This window comes from Episyrphus balteatus, chromosome 2 (assembly GCF_945859705.1).
Source record: "Episyrphus balteatus chromosome 2, idEpiBalt1.1, whole genome shotgun sequence".
In the NCBI taxonomy this organism is placed as follows: domain Eukaryota; kingdom Metazoa; phylum Arthropoda; class Insecta; order Diptera; family Syrphidae; genus Episyrphus; species Episyrphus balteatus.
The window spans coordinates 105729244-105752493 of NC_079135.1; the positions used below are offsets into that span (position 1 = coordinate 105729244).

The window sequence follows — 23250 nt, forward strand, 5'->3', positions numbered from 1 at the left end:
ATTTACTTTTAAATTGACATTTATCCGCCATTTTCTTTGAGGTTTTTATTTTTTTTTTTTTTCTTGTGTGTTGGAGTAGAAGTGTAGAAGATGAGACATGAGAGAGAAAAAAAGAGAAGGCCGGCTTTGGCATTGCCATCGTTTTAATAGAAAATGGAATTTAATTGATCTAGTACATTCTATGTTTTTTGGTTGAGTAGGGGAATCGTATGTGAATCGCTTTTGAATTGAAAAATGAATCATATGGGAACTTAAGAAAAAAACCCCAACAAAGGTAGAAGTACAACAATAGCCCCGTTCCATTGGAACTGGTAGTTTACTCATGAGTAGATCTAGTACTAGAATTTAAACATGATCTTCTACTCGAGGAGATATGAATGTGTAGTTGTTGTACTAGATTTCTACTCACGAGTAAACTACCACCTCCAATGGAACAGGGCTAATGACCACTGAAATATTATGTACGTATAAGAAGCACTTCTTTTCCACTCAAAAGGGATAGACACTCGGGAAAAAACTCATGTCGTTTTCTACTGACGAGATTCAGAATGAGATTTGTGAATCTGACAGCTGAAGGGGGGTGGGGGGTGGGGGTGAGTAGAGGAAATAGTGGAAAAATCTCAGATTTAATGATCTATTTGCGGCTTGAGATTCAAAAAAAATGAATCTGAGATTGAAAACTCTGAATCTGGATTTTTATCAAGATTCACGCATTCAAACACACGCACTTTCACCTTAGAGGATATAATATATGGAGTGCTTGTTCCAATACCTAATACTTTGTAACGCCATATGCATGGATAGGGGTCGCTGCCTTCGTTTTTCAGTGCGAGTCCGGTTCCGCAGCTGTAAATAAACACGCTTGTTTATGACAGCCATCAAATGAAAATAAAATGGAGGCATGCACTCATCGAAAAACTTAAAGAAACTAGAGCCCCCTATAAAAGCTTCACGGAACTAACAGCACAAGCACTCCATATATTATATCCTCTAAGACTTTCACACACACTCCTCTGTTTGACATTTGTCTGAACATTTGTTGTTGCTTTATTTTTTTTTTTCGTACACAATTACAAAACTAGATTTCATATTTGCATTGGAAAATCTGAGATTTTACACAAAAATCTCAAAAGTCAATAGAAAACGACATGATGTCATACAGTTACAGAACATGCACCCCTATCGTGAGTTTCACGTGAACAAGATTCCACCCGAAAAAATTGAATTTCACTATTTCACCCCTATTGTGAGTTCCGGGCGAAAAGTTTTCCACGTTCGGACATCTCCTCGTATTTTCAATTTTTTAAAGTAATTTGTCAGGTATTAGACAGCTTTTTTCTCACTAAAACCTAGTTTATCGAAAAATGTATAGATTAATTCAATTCGGGTGAAACTCATGATAGCTTTTTAAATTCCGGGCGAGCAAAGATATTCCGGGCGGAAAACATTCCACGTGGAACTCACAATAGGGCTGATTATTTTGTTTGTGGTTGTGTTTTCAACCAAAACTACCGACTTTTGGTTTACAAGCTTCACTTCATCTACATTGTGAAGAAAAGTAAACACACTTGTTTTCACAATACTTTCCCTAAAATCTGTATTTATGAAGATCTCTTTTCAAAAGCTACTGTGGTTTGTGTGTGCGTTTTTCTTCCAGATTTGTCAGTGCAGAGACACGATATTCTTTCAACAGCAATTTATCCTTTGCTAAACTCGTTGAGATCCCAATTAACAATTTCACTACTACAATGATCCTGAGAAGCTTCTCATCACGATAAGTTTTACACCTGTAAGACTCGTATAAGACTCATAAGAATCAAAAAAGCGACTTTTTTTCACTCCTTTTGAACAGCAAAGATGAAAAGAATTTAGTGTGCAAAGAAGTGTACTGTAATGGCGTTTTTAATTGACAATCTGGAAGCAAAAAAAAGCAATCTGAATGAGTTCAATTGGGCAAAACTGACAGTTCTGATTCTGAAAAAAAATAGAATTTCTCTTCTGGTTTTAAAAACAGAATCAGAAGCAGAATCACCTCACACATTCACATTCTCCATGTTTGCAGCACAAAAACAAATGAAATTTATCGCGAATACACATATATGTCACACATGTCAAACTCAACCAATACATTCACACAAAACTTCCGAATCGAAGAACAATTCCGGATTGCCAATTAAAAACGCCATAAGACTCCGGTAAGTATTCTCATCAAGAACCGAAATTGGTTTTCGCTTCTACAAGGCTACCACAGAATACTTACTGCTATACTGCTATTCAATACGATATACGAGGAGGATTTATATTAGGGGTATTCACGAAACCGCGTTAACGTGGTAAAGGCTTGGCCACACTGGAGGGTATGCGGTAGCGGTACGGGTAGCGGTGAGGGTACTTGTATGAAAAAAATTCCAAACTGACACATCAACGTTCAGGTGTGGAATTTTTTTAGTACAAATATCGTTACCGCTATACCGTATACCCTCCGGTGTGGCCAAGCCTTAAAATGGTTAATCTATTAAATGAGCTGTCAAAAGGGTATTAAGTGTTTTCAGTTTCTAGCTCAAAATAGACCCCCAAATAAATCGCTTTCGAGTACATTTACACAACTTGATTTAAAGGGCGTTTTTGAAACGTGTATGGAAATCTTTTCCATTTTGCGATGTGTTAAAGTTTACGCGGTTTCATGAATATCCCTAATATGTTCTTCTTCCCTTCCATTTATATAGAGATGTCGGGACCTCGGGACATCCTCGTTTTTTTTCTTTTTTTTTCTGAAGCAGTACTGGGATGATTAAGGTCTTTGACAGGGCATCGCATCTTCGCCGTTTAGCAGTTTGGAAAAGTATAGTCCTTTAAATTTTCTGATATTACCCCTGCCAAAGCATCCCTTGATAGAATCGATCGCTTGTTTACCGTGTCTCTTTTTCAGTCTTAAAATTCAGTGTTTCTTTCTCCTTTTTTGAATGTAGATCTGACGGGTTTTTCTGTCTCAGCAGTTTTGTGACCGAATTACGTCAGCTATAAAATGGTATCATTTGATATAACAAACATGTATACAAACATACCCATACAAGAAACTATCAACATAATAAAAGAAAACCTCCATTCTACAGCAAAACTTAACAACGCACAAATAGAAGAATTAATATCATTGCTACATATAATCTTAAAACAAAATTACTTTACATTTAACAACAAATACTACACTCAAGAAGAAGGCCTAGCCATGGGTTCACCATTGAGCGGCCTAATAGCAGATTTTTATTTAAACAATTTTGAAAACAAGTACATATTATCAACACAAAACCCACAAAAATCAAAAATAATAACATATAATAGATATGTAGATGACACTTTCATTATATTTGACGGCACAGTAAGACAATTAGAAATTTTAAAGAAATACGTAAACAACATCAACAACAAAATTCAATTTACTTCCGAAGTTGAAGCCAATGACGAAATAAATTTTCTGGACTTAAACATTAAAAAGAACAACAACAAATTAAAATACAAAGTATACAGAAAACCCACCACCACCGACATCACTATCCACAAAGAATCACATCACCCGCAAACACAAAAAATGGCAGCATACCATGCATTTGTAAATCGACTTCTAACCATACCAATGGAAGAAGCAGATTACATAGACGAAGTACACACAATAAAATACATTGCAACAACAAATGGTTATGATCCGAATATGATCGACCAAATAATAGAAAAGAAAAAAGCAAAAATAAGAAAAATGAAAAACAAAAACAATTACAGCATCACATCACCAACAGAGCCACCCAAATACATTTCAATACAGTATACAAATATGCTACCACAAATTATTAAAAATACTTTTAAAAAACAAAAAATAACAATATCATTTAAAACTAATAACCATTTAACAAAACTTCTCCAACCAAAAACAAATAATGACAAAAAAACAAGCACAGGTGTATACAAATTAAAATGCGATGATTGCACCAAACACTACATTGGACAAACGGGGAGAACATTTCTTGACAGGTTCAACGAACATAAACCAAAACATAACACAAAATCTAACTTTGCCCTACACTTGATGGAAGCTAATCACAATTATACCGATTTCGACTCTAACCTCACCCCCCTTCACCGCTGCGAAAAAGGTAGATTACTTGATGCACTCGAAGAATTTGAAATCTACAAATCTAACAAGAAGAAAGAAGACGACCTACTCAACGACAAGTTGACATTGAAAACAAATTCACTATTCGACACATTACTCAAACATACCAACAGATAAAATGAGACAACCACACTTTACTTCTCTAAAACAATTACACATTACACTTAAACACAACCAAATATAAAGCTTAACGAAGTCAACAACAACAACAACATGGAAAAGAGACAAACAACATAAATCAGTTTGGAAGCCCGAAGATGGAATGTTAATTCCGAAACGCGTTGCCATAATTTTAAAATTAAGTTGTATTAAAAGACTGAGTTATAATAAAATAACCTTTTTAAATATTTAATTTATTTCATTTTATTTTATTTATTTATTTCATTTGACTTTGGCTCTTGTTGGCCTTGTCTTTCTTTTCCTTTTCTCATTTTTCACCACGATTCTCGTTCGACTTTGTGTTCATACACAAAAAGTTGCAAGTGTGTGAGTGCAAGCCCGATTTTCGCGGTCTGAGGTCGGAGTTTCTTTGTTGAACTCAGTTTTCTTGCTTGAAGGGTAAGTAAAAAAGACCGTCAATACGTAAACGTATAATCGTAATTCGTCCCTAGTTCTTGCCTGCAGCATGGTCAGTCTCAGTACCCAGCTAACAATGTTGGTGGCATAAAGCTTTACAGAAGCAACAGTTACATCTGTAAAGCTTTTTAGAAGCAAAATTGTTAGTCGGGTATGGGTCACTTTAATCAGTTATAGGATTTCTCGCAAGTTCCAAAGCTAGTTTTCCGGAGCAGGCTGCGGCGGACTCTTCAGATTTAAAACGTTAAGGGTTATCTTCGTGCGTTCACTTCGTTTGACAGCATATATGCTATGAGTACGTATGCGTAACTTAACTATTTGAATAAGATCGATTTGATTGCAAGTTCGATTATAGGGCACACCCAAGTGCCTTTGTAAATTGCGAGACAAAGAAATTCACTGCTGCTACGAACCATGTTCTTCTTAGCTACGTTGTTAATAAGTCTACTTTAAATTTTAAGCATTACAATCACACAAAAGAACCTTTACTTTACCGTTCTAAGGTAAGAAGCCCGTTGAAATATAATTCAATTGTTGTTTTGTTCTGTTTAGTTTTTTTTTTTTGGGGCTTCACTTTTTAAATTTAAAAATTACCGCATTATTTCTTCGGCTTCGTTTTTTCGTGTTGATGCCAAATTTTTTCAACACTTCGTATCGGCATTAATTGTTTTTGACTGTTTCACGATCGAATCGCTGGATGATCAATTAATGAATTCTTATTTTATTTACAGATTTTAACTTTTACCTATTAATATAATAATTCAACAGTTTTAATAAAAAAAGAAATGAATTGATATCTGTTTCGTTTACGTTACAATTATTTGCTGTGGCTAAAATCAGCTTGGCTTAGGTTTAATTACGTTTGTGGTGTGGATGTCTCGCCTTCCTTGATTTTTGTGATGGTTTATCAGACAAGGACGTTGTTTTTTTTTTGCTAGACCATCCTAGATGAGTACTTTATAATATCATTGATAAAGTGATACATAACATTAAATTAAATAAAAACCAAAAAATCATTTCATAATTATTATTGCTTTGTAAATTGAAACACTAGTTCTGCTTTATTTGGCATTTTGCTAGAAATATTAGTTTGTTTAGAAATGAAAGGAAAAAAATTCTATGCATTTAACTATTTTTTTGTTTGTTTTTTTGTTTAATATTAAGAAGGTTATCGAAACTAATATGCCAATTTGTTTTTTACTTTTTTTTTTTTGTTCGTTTATGAAAAGGTGAGTGTTTGTTTTTTGTTTTAGTTTTAATTATAAATTTGTTTTGCATATTCCTAATTTTTTTGTTTTAAAGATTCAATTAAAATTAATTTAACGATGGTACTTTCGAGCCACTCCAATTCACATCAATATTTGGCCATTTGGTCTGCAAACACGTTAACATCGGATTCGAAACGCAAACCGATTTTAAATCACATTCTAACATAACTGCTGAACCCCTATTAAAACGCACCTAAAATTATGCAATACAAATATTTAATTAATTTAAAAAAAAATTACAATTAAGTTTTGTAGAACTTACTTTATTGCCCTCGTTTGATCCAGGGATTCCATTATAATGCAACAAATCAAATGTATCTGGTGTGGAACGCTTTTCGAGCGGGAAAAACTCATCCATAAATGCATTTAAAAGTATGATGCCTAAATTCTCGGGATCTAGCTTTTTCACCATTATTTCGACGCTACAAGATTATTTTAATTAATTTTTACTTAATTCCGATTTTTTTGTATAAATCTTACTATTCTGGTTCACTGACTAGATCTAACGACGCCAAGACATCTTGAAGAACTGGCGCTGGAATAAAATTATTCCCTTCTGGGTCATAAGATTTAAATACTCTTCGAGCTATTTCTGAAGAAGTTTCTGGTGAAACTAATCTCTTTTCATGGCTAAACAATACTAAAATTCATAAAAAAAAAATGGTTACAAGTATTCTATAGAAAATACTCTGTTTCAAAACTTACCAGTAAGATGTGTTTCTGAACCCATTACCCAAACGGGATTTTTAGGGTTTTTATAAAAAGATCCGACAGTGCAATAGCGCATTTGTTCCATGAGAGTAATAAAACCAATTTCACTTTGCTCACTAATACCACGTAGTTCTAACAAATTAAATGGAGTTTATAATTAATTCATGTTACATTTAAAGCAAAAATTAAAAACTTACTTAGCCCACCAATATCTTCTTCGTGATCCCAAACGTGAGCAACAGCTTGACCGGTTAACATGAGATTAATAAGCCCTTGGGATCCATAACCATATGTATTATGTATGAGAGGTTCTGATGTGTCGGAAAGCTCTGAAGTAACATTTTCGAAACCCTAGATTTCCATTATAAAATTCATATAATGTAAATTTTATTCTTTTCAATAACAATCGTGTAATTTACCTTGGTTAAGAGGACACTATACATAAAAAGTAAAACACCATAATCGGCTGTTAAAGTCCGAAAATTTTCGGAGAGATATTTGGATACATCATCTATATTATCTAGGTTAATCACTGAGAGGCTGTTGTGGAAGTCTTCTGGTAGCCTTTCGTGCTCCTATTAATTAAAAATTTTAAATTGTGGTCAGTTTTAATAAAGAAACGAAATGCTTTAAAACGTGTGGTTGTGCGTCCAGCACCCAAATATGGTTTACAATGTAGGAATATATGAGAGTAAATTAACGGCAGCTGAAATAAATATGCTTTATATGACAGCAGACCTTGATCGATTTAGGTATACGCATATCCGATGAAACCAATAACTATGTTAAAAATACCATCTCCCAAAAATAGAACAGAACCGACTCAGTTGGTATTGCCCTGTTCAAAAAGGCAATTTCATACAACTTTTCAGTACTAAGTAAAAAAGAAAGGTACAATCAAATACGAAAACACCAGAATTCAGTTGGGTTCACAAATGGAATAATACAAAACAGGGAAGTTGCATCGCTTTCTATCATAGTAAGAGTGACGCGCTTCGAATTATTAATGCGATTTATTCAATTACATTTATGTTGTTTTGTCTTGTTGCGGAGCTTTTAAATAAGCAAAGACAAATAAATAAAAGAAACAAATTCCAAATCATACAAATATTGAAATCATTAAAAATCTCGTATCAAACCTTAATTTTAAGATTTGAACACTCAGAGCCAGTTTAAGTTGACCAGTTTAGATGTCGAATTTCTTAAAACAAAACGATTAGAAAGCGATCTTGCGAATTTTGTCATAAGCAGTATGCCGAATATGATTTATTGTACAAAAATCGCTTTGAAATCAATTTTTTTAAAGGGAATTCGACATAAAAGTAAGTTTTTACGCAAGGTCTGTCTTCTTATGTATATATGATTTCTCTAAGATCGTTTGAATCACTCCAAGCAACAAACAGGGTGTATTGATAGTTTTAGTCAGAGTTCGTCGTAATCGTCGACTTTTATTTTCAATTGGATTATCACTGAGAGAAACCACATATATTTAGGTTTAGGTCCGTGATTTATTTTTATAAAATCATTTTTTAGGTCTTTGGTTGACTTTTGGTTTTCCAAAAAAACTTTAATTTTTTTCTCTTACCGATTTTTTTTTGTTTGGAAACACATCGTCGGCACAAAGCCAAAACCACGAATCTACATAATTGTAGTTTTGAGAAAAACGGCTTCAAAGTTTTGGAAACTCATGCAAACTAATTGAAACTTGAGCAAGGACATTGATAGTTTAGGCTGCAAGGCAACAGATGGAGGATTGGGGTCCCCGTTGTGAATAGAGGGACCGATAATAAGTTGAAAGACGTATAAAATGAAAAAGTCCAAAAATACAGATTCTCGGTTTTGGCTTTGTGCGACTACCTTAATAAGAATAGCAAGCTCATCGTTTTTGGTGATCTTTAGCCAAGTAATTTTTATCATCGATGTCGTTTTAAAAAATCCCAAAGATCGACAGTTGTTGAAATTTAACCAAAAGATTCACTTTAGTGTTTTCTTTGCTACATTTTTTAAAGCGCCAATTTTAACTACTACGACTTTGATGATAAGACTGAATATTTTCATACACGTCTAACGACTTCTGTAGAAGTTGCTTTGATGAGGAAGAAGAAGAAGAAACAATCCAACATCTTCTCTGCTCATGTCCTACCCTTTCCAGTAGACGTAAAAAATGCTTGGAAAAATATTTCTTAGAAGATACAAGTAAAATAATTAATACTGACATCTTCAACCTTCACCGCTTCATCAAAAGCTTCATCTGGTTTAATTAGTGAGGAATTTCCTTGCAAAATCATGGTATCACAACGGACCAATAAGTGGTCTAAGTGTGTTAGTCGTTTTCCTGACAGCCATTTTAACCTAACCTATACACGTCCTTGTCATTCAGCTAGGACATTCTCTTCATTCTTGAAAAGAAATTAATGTGAGAAAAAGATCAGGTACTAACTTTTAGTTAACGCCAAGTACCAGGGTGGTTTATTACTTATTTAGAGAAATTGGCCGTTAAAGTTTAATAAAAACAAATTGAATAAGTGTCTGCTTTTAATAAATCGGATTTGATTGTAGAAATGTTTTAAAATAGGTATCATCTGACTAAAAAAATGCAATAAAATCATATTTTTGCTCCCTTACTTTGAGTTTCAACTATGATTTCAATGAAAACTGGACAGATAGTTAATTTAGTAGTTCACCCAAAAAAATAGTTTATATTTATAAATGCCGGTAAATCATTTCCCTCCAAGGTCATGAAAAGGTTAGTTAGGGGCTTTGTGATCAAGGGGCACGGTAGTGCCCAGCCAAGTTCTCTAGCAACTTTGGCACTACACCCTTATTTACAGGAAACAACTCAGGCCATTTTCGACCCCCCTCTAACTTCCACACCAAATATGCCAGACATTTCAAACTCGCTACATTTGTTGAGCTGGCTGAACCCAAATTCCTCACAAAATTTCAGCTTCTTACGATGAGTAGTTTCTGAGATATAGGACTTCAAAAATAGCGAAAACCGTAACTGACTCATTGACTCACTGACAGATCATCAAAATTATGGAGAACTTCCCGTTATCGTAGAAACTTGAAATTTTACATGGTGATAGGACTTGTGGTGTATACAAAGGAAAAAATCGAAAATTTGAGATTTTCAATTCAGGGGGCGTGGTAGCCGCCCATTTTCGCCGAGTTTTCATCAATTATTATAGAGCACTTCTCACTATCGTAGAATCTTGAAATTTAGTAGAATGGTAGAGATGGTAGTTTATATTAAGGAAAAAATTTAAAATTTGAGAATTTTCGCCAGGGGGCGTGGTAACCGCCCATTTTCGCTTAATTTACATCAAATATTTAAGAGCACTTCTGATTATCGTAGAATCTTGAAACTTGGTAAAATGGTAGATCTGGTAGTTATTACAAAAGAAAAAATTTAAAATTTGAGAATTTTAGACAAGGGGCGTGGTAACCGCCCATTTTGTCGGAATTTTCATCAATTATAGAGATTTTAATTTCTACAGCAAAATCTTGCAAAAAGAAGTGAAATCACAACAAAAACATTACTGTTAAAAAAAGAGCCAAGTTCTCCTATGTTGAAATTATGCTAGCACAAAAAGTACTGAAATGTAAAAGTGTACAAAGTTCTAAAGCTTGGCTTTAAATTTGTATAAATAAAATTTTGGTTGTTTACTTGGCAATTTTTCAAATAACTTTAAAAATCGGTAATTTAAAGTTAAATTGCCAAGGGAACAACCAAAATTTTATTTATACAAATTTAAAGCCAAGCTTTAGAACTTTGTACACTTTTACATTTCAGTACTTTTTGTGCTAGCATAATTTCAACATAGGAGAACTTGGCTCTTTTTTTAACAGTAATGTTTTTGTTGTGATTCAACTTACGAAAAGAAGAAACAAAATATTGAATAAACTAACATTTTTGTAATCATCGAAATAGTGATCTTCAGTGAATAAGAGTATTCAGAAAAAAAGATTAATTATTAAAATTAGCATCTTCACAGAACAGTTTTATTTTTCAATTTCAAACTTGTATCAAGACAAATGTTATTTACAAATCAACTTATGACTCATCTTTATTATAAAAAACCTACAACAATTCCCCCTTTTTACAGTGCGCCGAGTAAATAATAAAACAAAAAATATGCTAACTTCTAAGTACATGTGTACTTCCATCTACGAATTAAATTAAAACTTCTTACCATTTAAATAAACAAATATTACAAGTGTAAAAAAGTAGCAATTTGTACCTATTACATTATTACTACATAATCGAACTTAGAAACAAAACGTTGATCTATTTAAAAACACAATCTTCCTCACCACAACAATCAATAGCTTCTTTATAGAACAGTTAAAAGTGGACTAAAAATTTTTCAGTGATACAATTTTTCAATTTTATCATTTTCCCTTTTTTGCATTATAATAAACAAAAACTATTATGGTAATTTAATACTTACAGCTTCCGGTGCATCATCTGTATCTGCCGATGTATTTACATTGCCATCATCATCAACGGGTGCTGCTGCCGGTGTTACTGAAGAAGAAGAAGATTCCATCGCTTCAACAGCCTCCTCATGCAAACTAACAATTCGAAATTTTGTTTCTTTACACTTCTCAAGAATATTACATAGAGCTTGTATAAGAACTTGTTTGCATTTGTCATGAGTCAACTAGAAAATATGAATAAAACAAAACAAAAACAAAAAAAAAAAATTATTAATAACCAACAACATTATTCAATCAATTGTGATAATTATTACATCTTTCAGACAATGATTGGGGGTATCCATGAGAATTTTCAATAAATAAGCTTGCACTGGGGCGATGACAGCACAGGGCCCTCCCTGTCGCTGAACGAGAGCAGACGGTTCCACCTCACTGAACTCGAAGCCTGTAATTAATAAAGGTGGATTGAATTTTTTTTTTGTATATTGTATATATTTTGAGAATGATGTCAATAGCCGAAAAGGTATAAGTTAACGATTTTTCTTCTGTGATTGAGAAGTTAGTAGAACACACATTTTGTGTCATTTGGAAATGTGATTGAAATCAAAGCAATTGCATAACTTTTTGATAGACATTCTAAATAATTACAATAAAGTGTTTCTTATAAGAGTTGTAATGCAATAAATTAGTTTAATTTATATATACAAAATAAGAAAAAATCGAATAGCGTTGGGGTGGGTTAGTTTGGGGAACAAACCTTGTGACCATCGCCGAAATACATCCAATCGGATATTTTCACCCCATAACAGATTGCGAAATTGTTTTAATTCATGTTCATCATCTTTTGTTGAGGCACTTGAACTCTCACCCATATTTTTTTAATTCGGTTTTTTTTTAAATTGGTTTGTATATTATTTATATCCAATTTAACAAATTATTTTAATTGGGTTTTCTTCTCTAGCAAAGCAAATTGACAATTTTTTTGACAAGTGTGCAGTGCAGTTTTTTTTTTATATGTGTAGTGTAGTTGAAAAAGAAATGCCAAAATTCAGTTTTTAAACAGGGATGGTTTGGAGTGAATATGCGATGTTATGGGGGAGACAGAATGAAAATGGGTGCGTTCACGTACGCATTGGAGAGGCTATCCAATACTATGTTTCCACCCACCCTAAATCCGAGATTTAGCGAGGTAGATTTTAGAATAAATCTCGAAGTGTTTTCACTAGTCAAATCAGATTTATTTTGACATTTCCAAGATTTGTTTTGACGTCGTTGGCGTTATGACATTTTACAAATCTCAAAAGAAATTTATCAAAACTAAAACTTTTCGCATTACTTTTTAAAACTTTTCGTAATTTTTATTTAAAAATGAATTCGTAATTATTGTTATCAGATCATTTGTTAAATTTACAAAGCAATGTTGTTGTGAATTTTTTTTTACCAAATCTCCATCAAGAGTTCTTCTTCTTGTCGCCACGACTTTCTGTTTCGTTTCTTGGTCAGCATCTGCAATTTTTAAATTATTATTTCATTTTCATAATTTATAAATTAATTTTGTATGAGGATTTACCTATATTTACTAACAATCTTTCCGTCCGGCTGTGTTTAATAAATTTTAATTCAATTTCGATTGTCAAAAATTAGGCATGTTCCTTTCATTATTAGAGCATGGAATCATTCAGCCAAGTAGATTTAGAGGAGCTTTATTTTAAATCTACTTTTTAGGAGATTTAAATTTGTATGGTAAATCCCGGGATTTAGAAGTAGATTTAGCTCTAAATCTCAAAAAAGTGGATTTAGGTGTAGGTGGAAACATAGTACAAGAGAGATATTTTTCTCTAACTCAATAGGGGTATTCACGATCCGGTGTAACAAAAAAGTGTAAAAATGCAAAATTTTGTTTTCTACTACTACAACTACAATAGACAAATTTTGCACCATTGTATTTTCTTTTTGCAATAGGGTTGCCCAACTAACATTTCAGCTTCGGTTAAGGTATTACAAAAGCTACATTTCAGCTTCTTTTAAGCTTTAATAAGGTTGTTGGGCATGGAAAAAGGAGAACGTTATACAAGTTTGACTCTCTATAAGGATCTTAAACGAAGCTTTACCGAAGCTTTAAAATTTGACAGATAGCTTCGGAACAGCTTGTATAGCTCTTTAATACATGTCTTATCGAAATTAAAAAAGAAAAAAACAACTACAAAAACAAAAAAGAATTCTTTTTTAGCAGGTTTTAAATCATGAATTTTATCTTTTGACCTGATATTATATATAACATTCCATTAGTATTTAGTATATCTATTAATAATAGTTTGAAAAGTATATAACTTTTTTACCACACCCAGGAATCGAACTTCGTATCTGTTTGGTAGTAGTCCATCACTCTACCCACTCGGCCATCCTAGTATAAGCCTGGTACGCTGCTCGCGCTAAATTTTAGCTGAGATAAAATTCCCATACAAGTTATCGATAACTTGTATGGGATCCATTTTATCTCGGCTAAAAATTTTCGATAATTTGTATGGGAGCTAAAATTTAGCGCGAGCAGCGTACCAGGCTATATTCATTAATGAAATCCAAAACTTAATCAGTTCAAATAGCAGAAATGTCAAAGAAAAAAATGTCCGAGCTAAATTATTCAATGTCAAAACCAAAAAGTGTTCGAGCTAGATTATTCAATATCAAAACCAAAAATCAAATAAAAACTTGGTAATTTCTGTAAAGCCTCTATAAATTCACTAAGCAAGCTTATCCGAAAAACAAGCTTTCTTCGTTTAAGTTTCTTTAACAGTATTTAAACAACTTATTAGAAGTTATTAAACAAGTCCGAGCTTCTATAAGCGATTAAATTCTGAAACAAGCTCAATACAAGCTGTATACAAAGCAGAACCTGCGAGATCTCAATTTATAGAAGCTGTTGTGCTAGTTGGGTGGGGTATAGCAAAAGTGTAAAAGTGTAAAAAAATTTTAGTCTGTATATTTGGTTGTTTTATTTTAAGAAAATGTTACACTTTTGCACTTTTACAACGATACAAGACCATTTGCATCGGATCGTGAATACCCCTAGTATAAAAGGAGATATGGCGTTTTTGGGCCATGAGCGTACATTAATGAGACTAGTCTCAAAATGAAGCTGAAGGTTAGTATATTCAATCTTTGAATTTTTTTTCAAATCGTAAGTCAGGGTCTTGAGATACAGGGCTCCAAAGTTCGTTCTGATAACCCTTACTTATCCCTTTTATATGCAAATATCATGAGAACTACAAGTGGTATATTGATGTTTTTGATGTCAAATGAAAGGTTGTTTTAATGCCTTTTAAACAATATAAAATACATATTACACAAAACAAAGAAACGGCGAACAAATAAAGAAAAGTAAAATGTTATTTAAAAAAATCGAGTTTTGTTCAAAATATTTATTTATTTTCAATTTAAATATGCTTGCAATCAACACGCAGGTATAGTTATAAAACTGTTTGAATTTTTTAGAATGCGGATTAGAAGCTTGTTTATTTGACCAAATTATGTTAGAGAGACACAAAAACTATAATTACTTGTGATGAACTCTGGGCTACACTCACTTGTTTACATAAACTAGATTACAAAATACATACTAAAGAAGATTTTCGATAAATCCACTCTTGTCCCAGTTTTAGTTTAAAATATATTTCTTGGAGCTTTTTGAAACTATAATAAACTTATAAGTTCTTTGAAATTAATTAAAATGTTATTAAATACAATAAACCAATGTTCTAATAAAATTGTTCTTTACAATAACAACATCTTATTCGTTCCTTTTCTATAAGTGATCTACAAAGTTTTTTGAAATGTGTATTAACCGATTGGTTTTCCCCACATGACATAATTTGGTCAGATAAACAAAATTCTAAACCGGTTCTAATCGCATTCTACAAAATTAAAACAGTTTTATAACTACACATGCGTACGTGTCGATCGCAAGCATATTTAATTTGAAAATAAATGCCATTAATTTCGAACATGAATCGATTTTTTTTCTTCGTTCTGTGTAATATATATTTTATATTGTTTAAAAGGTTAGTCTTTAACTACATAGTACTTAAAAACCTTTCATTTGACATCAATATTTCTCTTGTAGCTCTCATGATATTTGCATGTAAAAGGGACAAGTAAGGGTTATTAGAACGAACTTTGGAGCCTTGCATCTCAAGACCCTGACTTACGATTTGAAAAAAAAATCATAGATTGAATATACTAACCTCCAGCTTCATTTTGAGACTAGTCTCATTAATGTACGCTCATGGCCCAGGTCCCATATAATTTTGCCCCATCTCTTTTATCATTCATACAAATTTTCTTACACTAAAATAACCAAATTACCAGACCACCCTTTTGGCGTTGTGCCGACGACATTTCGAATTAAGCGCGTCAGCAGCGTACTACCTGTCTAAAAATTCCCCGCTAAAGGCTTGGTCACACCGAAGGGTACATGCGGTAGCGGTACGGGTAATTGTATGAAAAAAAAAACTCCACATCTGAACGTTGATGTATCAGTTTGGAATTTTTTTTCATACAAGTACCCGTACCGCTACCGCATGTACCCTTCGGTGTGGCCAAGCCTTTAGCGGGGAATTTTTAGCCAGGTAGTACGCTGCTGACGCGCTTAATTCGAAATGTCGTCAGCACAACGCCAAAAGGGTGGTCTGGATATTTGGTTGTTTTAGTGTAAGAAAATGTTACACTTTTGCACTTTACCAACGATACAAAACCATTCGCATCGTATCGTGAATACGCCTACTATTTCAAGCATATTTGGTTGAGTTCCTCATTTTTTTATTCACATGGATTTTAATTTTCCCGTTTTTCCCACACATTCCTTCTACTGTCCGACGTGTGGATGACTCTTTTTCTATGTTTTTTTTTTTTAAATCCCTCTGCTTCTAATTTCAATAACATCCCTGTAATATTTTTTAACAAAATAAGTACAAAACAAACATCAAAAAACTTGACAAGATACGTCAAATTTTTTCTTTGTTGTGACACTTTTCGTTTACATACATATTTCTTATTTTGCTTTGCAAATTTCCTATGCAACTGAAGTAAAAAAAAAAATTAAAAGTGATAAAATCAGAAAATAATTCTAAAAAGGAATAGGGGGGTTCACATTGACCAACTTACCGGACAGACCCATTGTCATTTGGCCTGATGGCTGAATTATATTTTTCGTTCACACTCATCAGACAATTTTCATCAAAACCCATTTTTCATCTTATTTTTAATGTATCTTTCACCTATTCTGCTCTCAAATTCAAGAGAATGGATTATCACTGTCTGCCGGACAGACATGTCGTTCAATTGACTAACATGTTCGTCCGACCACCAAAAAATCAAAATTTTTTGAAAACCATCCGGCAAACCGGACAGGTCGTCGGATGGGTGTTCACACTATCAAAACAGCATCAGATCAGACCAAACGGCGGCTGGTCTGTCCGGTAAGTTAGTCAATGTGAACCCCCCTAATTGCATTCAAAGATAAAATGTATTTGTTGCAAATTAACTTTAAATAAAAAATGACAAATTCAAATCTTTTCAATTAAAAGAAAAACAAAAAAATTAATCATCAAATGGCTGAGTATCAATTATTTGATGAAACAAATGGATATCGGTTAGTTTTCATGATGAATCAAATTAATCTAATAATGAATTATTGAATAACAAATAATAAAACTTTTTTTGCTTTTATTAATTTTTATTCTTGGAACCTTGAAGCTATTCGTATTGTCGATTGCGTTTGCTTGTCGCTTTATATGTTCTAACAACAATCGCAGTTTTTGCCTATTGGAATGCCTTTTATACACATCCATTGGTCTATCCACCAAACTTATCAGGCAAATACAAAAACTACAAAATAATAATTTAGCCCAGTTGGAATAAACATTTCAAATGGAACAAATTTAATCGTGAAATGTTTGTTTCATAGAACGGTAGAGGGTCACTGGGAACTTAAAATTAGTTTTTCGGGAAAGAAGAGCTTGAGCCTAAGTAGAAATTTTTTTTCTACAAAGGAGAATGGGCAAATTGGTATGGAATGTGGACGTTCTGCTATGTTATTTAGATTGTCTGAATTTTATAACTTTAAGGTGTTTGAAGATCTTTACCTTTGATTTCCAACCAATAGAACCGAAAATATTGGCTTTTTAAAACAACAATTTCGAGCCTCTTTTGATAGTTTTTTCTTCAATTTTTTGTTGTTAGTTTGAATCGTTTGAAAACTCAAAAAAAAAATCTCCAAGTTGTTGGCTGTAAAAGCTAATATTTTGACTTCTAATGATCGCATATTCAAGATTGAGGTTTTCAGACATAGAAAAAATGACAGAGCATCATATTTCATACTTAAAAAATAAAAAATATAATTCAATTTGTCCTTCGCATATTGCACGATGCATTAAAAACATTAATATTGCAATATCTTTCATTTTAAATGCAATACGACAAAACGGACATAGTAAAAGTTTTTCCTACATTATAGTTCTTTCAATTTCTACCAATTTCATTAATGGCCGCCTAACGTTCAAAAAGCCCATTCTTCTTTTGTCTTTACAAATTTTTTTCTCAATGACTCATATTTTTTTTCGAGTTAATTTGAAAATACTTTTCTCTTACTGAGCTTAAGATGGTACTTTGAGTATAGATTTTAACAACTTAACTGTCCCCATAGAAACTTATAAAACCTGTCTACGTTCATCATTATTCTCATCATCAACTCTACGTCCAATGAAGCACATTGGATTTAATTTTTTAATAAATTAATTAATTTTTTCCCTTGCCGCCAGCTTCCCATGAATTATATATGATACATACACATTTTTTCATAAAACAGAATTTACTGTCTCGATAAAAACTCTTTCAAAATCATCTCTACGTCCCAGTACTTAAAAAAAAAACCAGTATACAAATTGTATGTAATGCAATTGAAGGGTCCAGGGGAAAAACAACATAATTCCATTCCAACTCATTTCGAGAAAAACGCATTTTAAAATTTCGTTCTTCATACAACTTATTACTAAAAGCACACAATTTATTTATTATTTCAGCAAGGCTTAAATTTGTTTTATAAAAGTAAGGATGCCATCAGATAGTGCTCAGTAAATACTACAAGACCTCATTATTAGTTTATTTTTGACAACAAGTGAACATGTCCCCTGGACCCTTCAATTGCAATTGCTTTCTTACCTGAGTACACCAATTAATCAGTTTGAAGTTTGGAATTTTATAACTTTTTAATGGTTCCAAAGAGGCTAGATTTAATTAAACGCTGAACAAATGAACATAATAATATTTTCTAACTAGAAACTTGAACGAAATAGTTTTGTATCCGTATAATTTGGACATGGACAGTGAAGATTTCAGTTCCGGAAGTTATACCATATATTGAAGATTTTGAATGAACACACAGTCAGCAACACTGAAAGTATGTATAAAAAAGACATTAAAAATCTCTTCTAGTGATAGCGAATATCAACCGTCTGCAATCGAATCAGACTCTTTTTATTAGCTAACTGAAAGTGAAGACGATTTTCTTCTTAGAATCCAAGTAATTAAAATTCAACAGGAATATAAAAATAATAAATATACTCACAGGCTGTGATTTACCATGGGATTACAAAAACACAAAGACAAAGGTATCCGGATACCTTAAGATAGACACGTGAATGCATCCATATCTTATAGAAAATTAAACTGTCTTTCTTTTTGACACACATAATGTTCTTTTTAAAGTTATACTTTCAGTTTGACAGTACTCCAAAATATTATTTTTTCAGCTTTTACTTGGGAATTTTTTTTTTAATAAAAAAAAGTATTCATTCTATAGGAAAAAAGAAAGATAATTTAATTTTATGTCAGAAACGTCTTTGCAAATTTTCTGTAAGATGAGTCAATCTCGAGATATTGATCAAAATGAGCAAGCCACATAAGCAAAACACATAATCAAGCATTTTCTAATTATTCTGGATTCAAATCTTGATGCCTCTACAACTTCCTAGTTTTTTTTTCAATCGATGGTGTTTTATTTGTCTTATTATATAATAATTGTATATCGTATTAAAAAAAAAGTTCCTCCAACTTCCTCCAAAATAAAAAAAGAAATCAAAGATTTTTTTATGATATATGTAACTATTTTTGATTAAATATTTCCAATTTTTTTTGTAATATGTATTTAATTCAACTTTAATATGTATTTCCTTAAAAGTTTTGAAATTTAGCTGGGTTCTTTCCTCTTTCATTACGTTGTTCATTATTCGAAAAAACTTTTTCTGGCGTAGCTTTCCAACTTGTCAAAAACAAGCTGGAACTAAAAACTTGACGAAATTTTTTTTTTTTAAACTAATGCTTTTATTCAAAAATTAGATTTCTTGTTTTCCGTACAAAGAATTTAAAATTTTGAATGCAAAAATCAGAGAATGTTGAAAAAAGGGACAATTACGGGACGTACTACAAAATACGGGACACTTATTCGTCCCGGGTTTCTTAAATAAACAACCCGGGACAAGCTATAAAAATACGGGACAGTCGCGGTTAAACCGGGACGGATGATCACCGTAGTTCTAATATACTTACTTTCTTTAACATTCCACTTACCGATTTTAGGATAGTGTCTTTTGTTTATAAAATTTCGGGAATTTTCAAAAACAAACATCGCAGCTAGATTTTTCATACTCAAAAACATAAGAAAACACTCCCATATTGCGTTGATCTTAAAATCTAAACTCAAAAGAGTTTATAACGTTTAAGCTCAGTTAGGATATAGTATTTTCAAATTAACTCGAAAAATGTGATTTTCCCGAGATAGTGATTTTAAGATCCCAGTGACCTCCACTACCGTTCTATGAAAAAAAAATTTCACCATTAAACTTTGCCATTTCAGCTTAATTTTTTGTACATCCCGACTGGGCTAATTTGTATTTATGTACTATATTAATCTCATGATTTGTTATATAGATGTCCCCGAATGGTGGTACAAACGAGCATTTTACTATGCAAACAATATCCACGAAACAACCAACATATCACATGATTTTCGAATCTATCAATTGAATCATTTCAAGAATTCTTCCTCAAAGAATTCATTGCACTATGATGTGAGGGATCCTGCTGAGTATGATGAGAATATCTATCAACCGAAAGAAACGACTGCTGTAAAGCGTCTTGTTTGCTATTACACTGTCCCGACTCCATTGAAACAGATGGATGCTTTGCGTTTGTCTGGAGTAGATGGATACCTTTGTACGCACATTAACATTGGCATTGCAGATGTTCAAAATAACTCCATAATCCTGACTGATGATTTGCGAGCTGCTTTGAATGAAAGCCATAGTCTTCGCTCAAAAAACCCCAATATTAAAATACTTCTTTGGGTTGGAGGTGCTGATTCGAATGGATTCGTTGAAATGGTTCGCAATCATGCCAATCGAAAGATATTTATACAATCGTTGAAGAAAATCTTAAGCAATCATTCATTGGATGGAGTCGATTTGGATTGGGAATTTCCAACAGCTTACAATAGAGAACGGCAACACTTTTCACAATTGTTGCGGGAAATTCGTCAAGAGTATATTCGGGAAAAGAAGAATTATCTACTGACTGTGGCTTTGGCTGCGGCAGAGGGAATTGCTTTGTTTGCTTATGATGCTAGAGAAATTAATTTGTATGCGGATTTTGCTAATATAATGACGTATGATTATCATTTTTATGCAAGGAGTACTCCATTTACTGGTAAGTATCGTTGAAAGTTTTTGATGTTGTATGGAAGATTAATATAATTTTAAAAAAAGTAAATATTTTGGATTCTAAAGTCAATCGAGTGTGGTCGATGCAATCGATGGATGGCAGCACCTAATTTGGTTCAATTGAAGATAGTCTGCTCGATTGAATCAAATTAGTGCTACAGGTCTTTAAATAGATCGTGTTAACCATTGTTTCAAGTAACGTCCTGATACACCCGTATTTATTCGCATGCATATTAAAATAAATACAGTTTCTTGAAAGACGTTAGAACAACAATAAACATTCCTAACCGTTTTGAATCAAAAACAAGTGCATAAAATCCTATTCCAAAAAAAAAATTTAAATAGTCATATTGAGTATAACTGAATGCTGTTCAAAACAAACATTTTCTGATTAAACACCAAAATGATATAGTTTACTAATCGAAGCAGTCCAAAACAGGCTCATTAAACAAAGAGGTAAGCTACAGATAGTACAAAGCCAACCCAACTGAGGAAAATCTTAAATAAATGAAAAAGGCTAGAAAACGCACCAATTCAACGTCCATATTCTACAAACCAAAATTTTGCATGATTTTTTTGCTATTTCATTTGTTAGAGTTTGGCATCGAAAATGCTTGCTGTTAATGAATCTCTTCTTAGAAATTTACTTTCAAATCGTTCAATTCAAGTTGTTTTAATGGATTCAAGTCTGAAATCTAAAACGCTTGTGTGACCTAGGACTCTGTTTTGTCTCCAACTCTCTTAATGATAGTTTTCATATTCGCCAAAAACTCTGTGAAATGCTTAGGTTTTAGGTACTTAGGTTTATGAATCATACATTTATCCAAAGCTCGAGTATTATTCCTATATCTAGGCAGGTTCTCATAAGACCTACTTCAGCTATTTGAACAGAATCCAAAATAGAGATTTAAATATGAAAGATGATACTTCCATTACAGATACAATCAAATCTATTGAGCACCACCGGAATCTATCCCTGTCCTTATTTTAAAGATATATTTTTTTTTTAATTTTCAAATGATATAGTTAGCTGCATTCCTCCCCTGTAATAATTCAACCGTAATAATTGTTCCTCAAGAATGATCATTAGTTTACGCATGATTTCGGACCGATTTCGGACGTACCGCCAAGTACAGAAATTCTTTCTATAGTCGTACTACGACAAAATTAATTTATTTTGAAATTTCCAAAGCTTCCAAATGAATGACCAAACAAAAAAAAAAATTTATGTGAAGCATTGTCTTACTGAAGTATAAGTTAATTGAAGAATGTGTAAAGATGAACATAAATGTTGGGATTCTGTTCGTATTATTTGTAATTCATAAACGACTAAGTTTATATTTCATAAAAGTTAAAATTAAAAAAAAAAATTGTTTTATTTTTCATTTTTAATAGGCTTAAATGCACCGTTATTCGCTCGCTACAAAGAACACTCCGTCTTGGGAACCTTAAACATTAATTATTCTGTAAATTTTTGGCTAAGAAGTGGACTCGATAGACAAAAATTAGTAGTTGGATTACCAACATATGGACATTCCTTTACGTATGTAATCTAATTTAGAAGTGAACTTACAAAAACTTAATACTAAACCCATATTTGCTTTCTTTTACTTCTAGTTTAGTTAATCCCTTCAACAATGGCATAGAGAGCCCGTCTAGTGGAATTGGTGGTGTTGGCAGTATGGGCTTTGCATCTTTTTCAGAAATATGCTGGTTCAAGCAAAATAATGTATTCCTTACAACAGTATTTGATGAAGTCACATGTTCCCCATACATTTATGGTGGAACTGAATGGATATCATTTGAAAACGAGAAAAGCGTTGCTTGCAAAACAAAATATATTACAGAAAACGATTTAGGTGGGGCCATGATTTTCTCCCTCAACACCGATGATTATGGTGGATTTTGTGATCCTAATATGGAACCAAGTGATCAGTCATCAATAAAAGGGAATAATTTGAAGTTTCCTTTGGTTCAAACGGTGAAGGCGGTACTTTTTGATGGGAAATAGAAAATGATATTAATTTTTGGAAATAAATCAATTTGTTATGCTATGGGTATGCTGTGTTGTGTATATAAATATATGTTATGTTTTAAATAATGTATTTTGAGTTATGGATATAAATAAAAGTGAAATTATTTCTAGTCTAGTTTATTGTTTTATCTCTAAATATTCCTTATTTTCATTTTCAACATCATGCAAAAGAGCAAAGATTGCTATTACATAATATTTTAGACCTTTTCTCATTTCATTGAGAATTTAATTCAAATTGCAGCCGGGTTCAATTCCATTTATACGAGTTGAAAAAATTAAAGG

At 32.4% G+C, this 23250-nt stretch overlaps 2 protein-coding genes across 2 annotated transcripts; one reads left to right on the plus strand and one right to left on the minus strand.

Annotated features, from left to right (window-relative positions):
- Window positions 1-5975: 5975 nt before the first annotated feature.
- Window positions 5976-12171, minus strand: LOC129910090 (ubiquitin carboxyl-terminal hydrolase MINDY-3 homolog). The gene is made up of 9 exons (XM_055987352.1): window positions 11921-12171; window positions 11478-11608; window positions 11175-11387; window positions 7140-7295; window positions 6918-7071; window positions 6715-6852; window positions 6490-6649; window positions 6272-6431; window positions 5976-6202 (listed from the first exon to the last, which is right to left on the minus strand). Exons 1-9 carry the CDS (start codon window positions 12033-12035, stop codon window positions 6056-6058), a joined length of 1374 nt encoding a protein of 457 aa, XP_055843327.1. The 5' UTR covers window positions 12036-12171; the 3' UTR covers window positions 5976-6055.
- Window positions 12172-16669: 4498 nt separating this feature from the next.
- Window positions 16670-23083, plus strand: LOC129910089 (chitinase-3-like protein 1). The gene is made up of 5 exons (XM_055987351.1): window positions 16670-16810; window positions 16915-17033; window positions 20146-20919; window positions 22329-22476; window positions 22551-23083. Exons 1-5 carry the CDS (start codon window positions 16770-16772, stop codon window positions 22942-22944), a joined length of 1476 nt encoding a protein of 491 aa, XP_055843326.1. The 5' UTR covers window positions 16670-16769; the 3' UTR covers window positions 22945-23083.
- The last annotated feature ends 167 nt before the right edge of the window (window positions 23084-23250 follow it).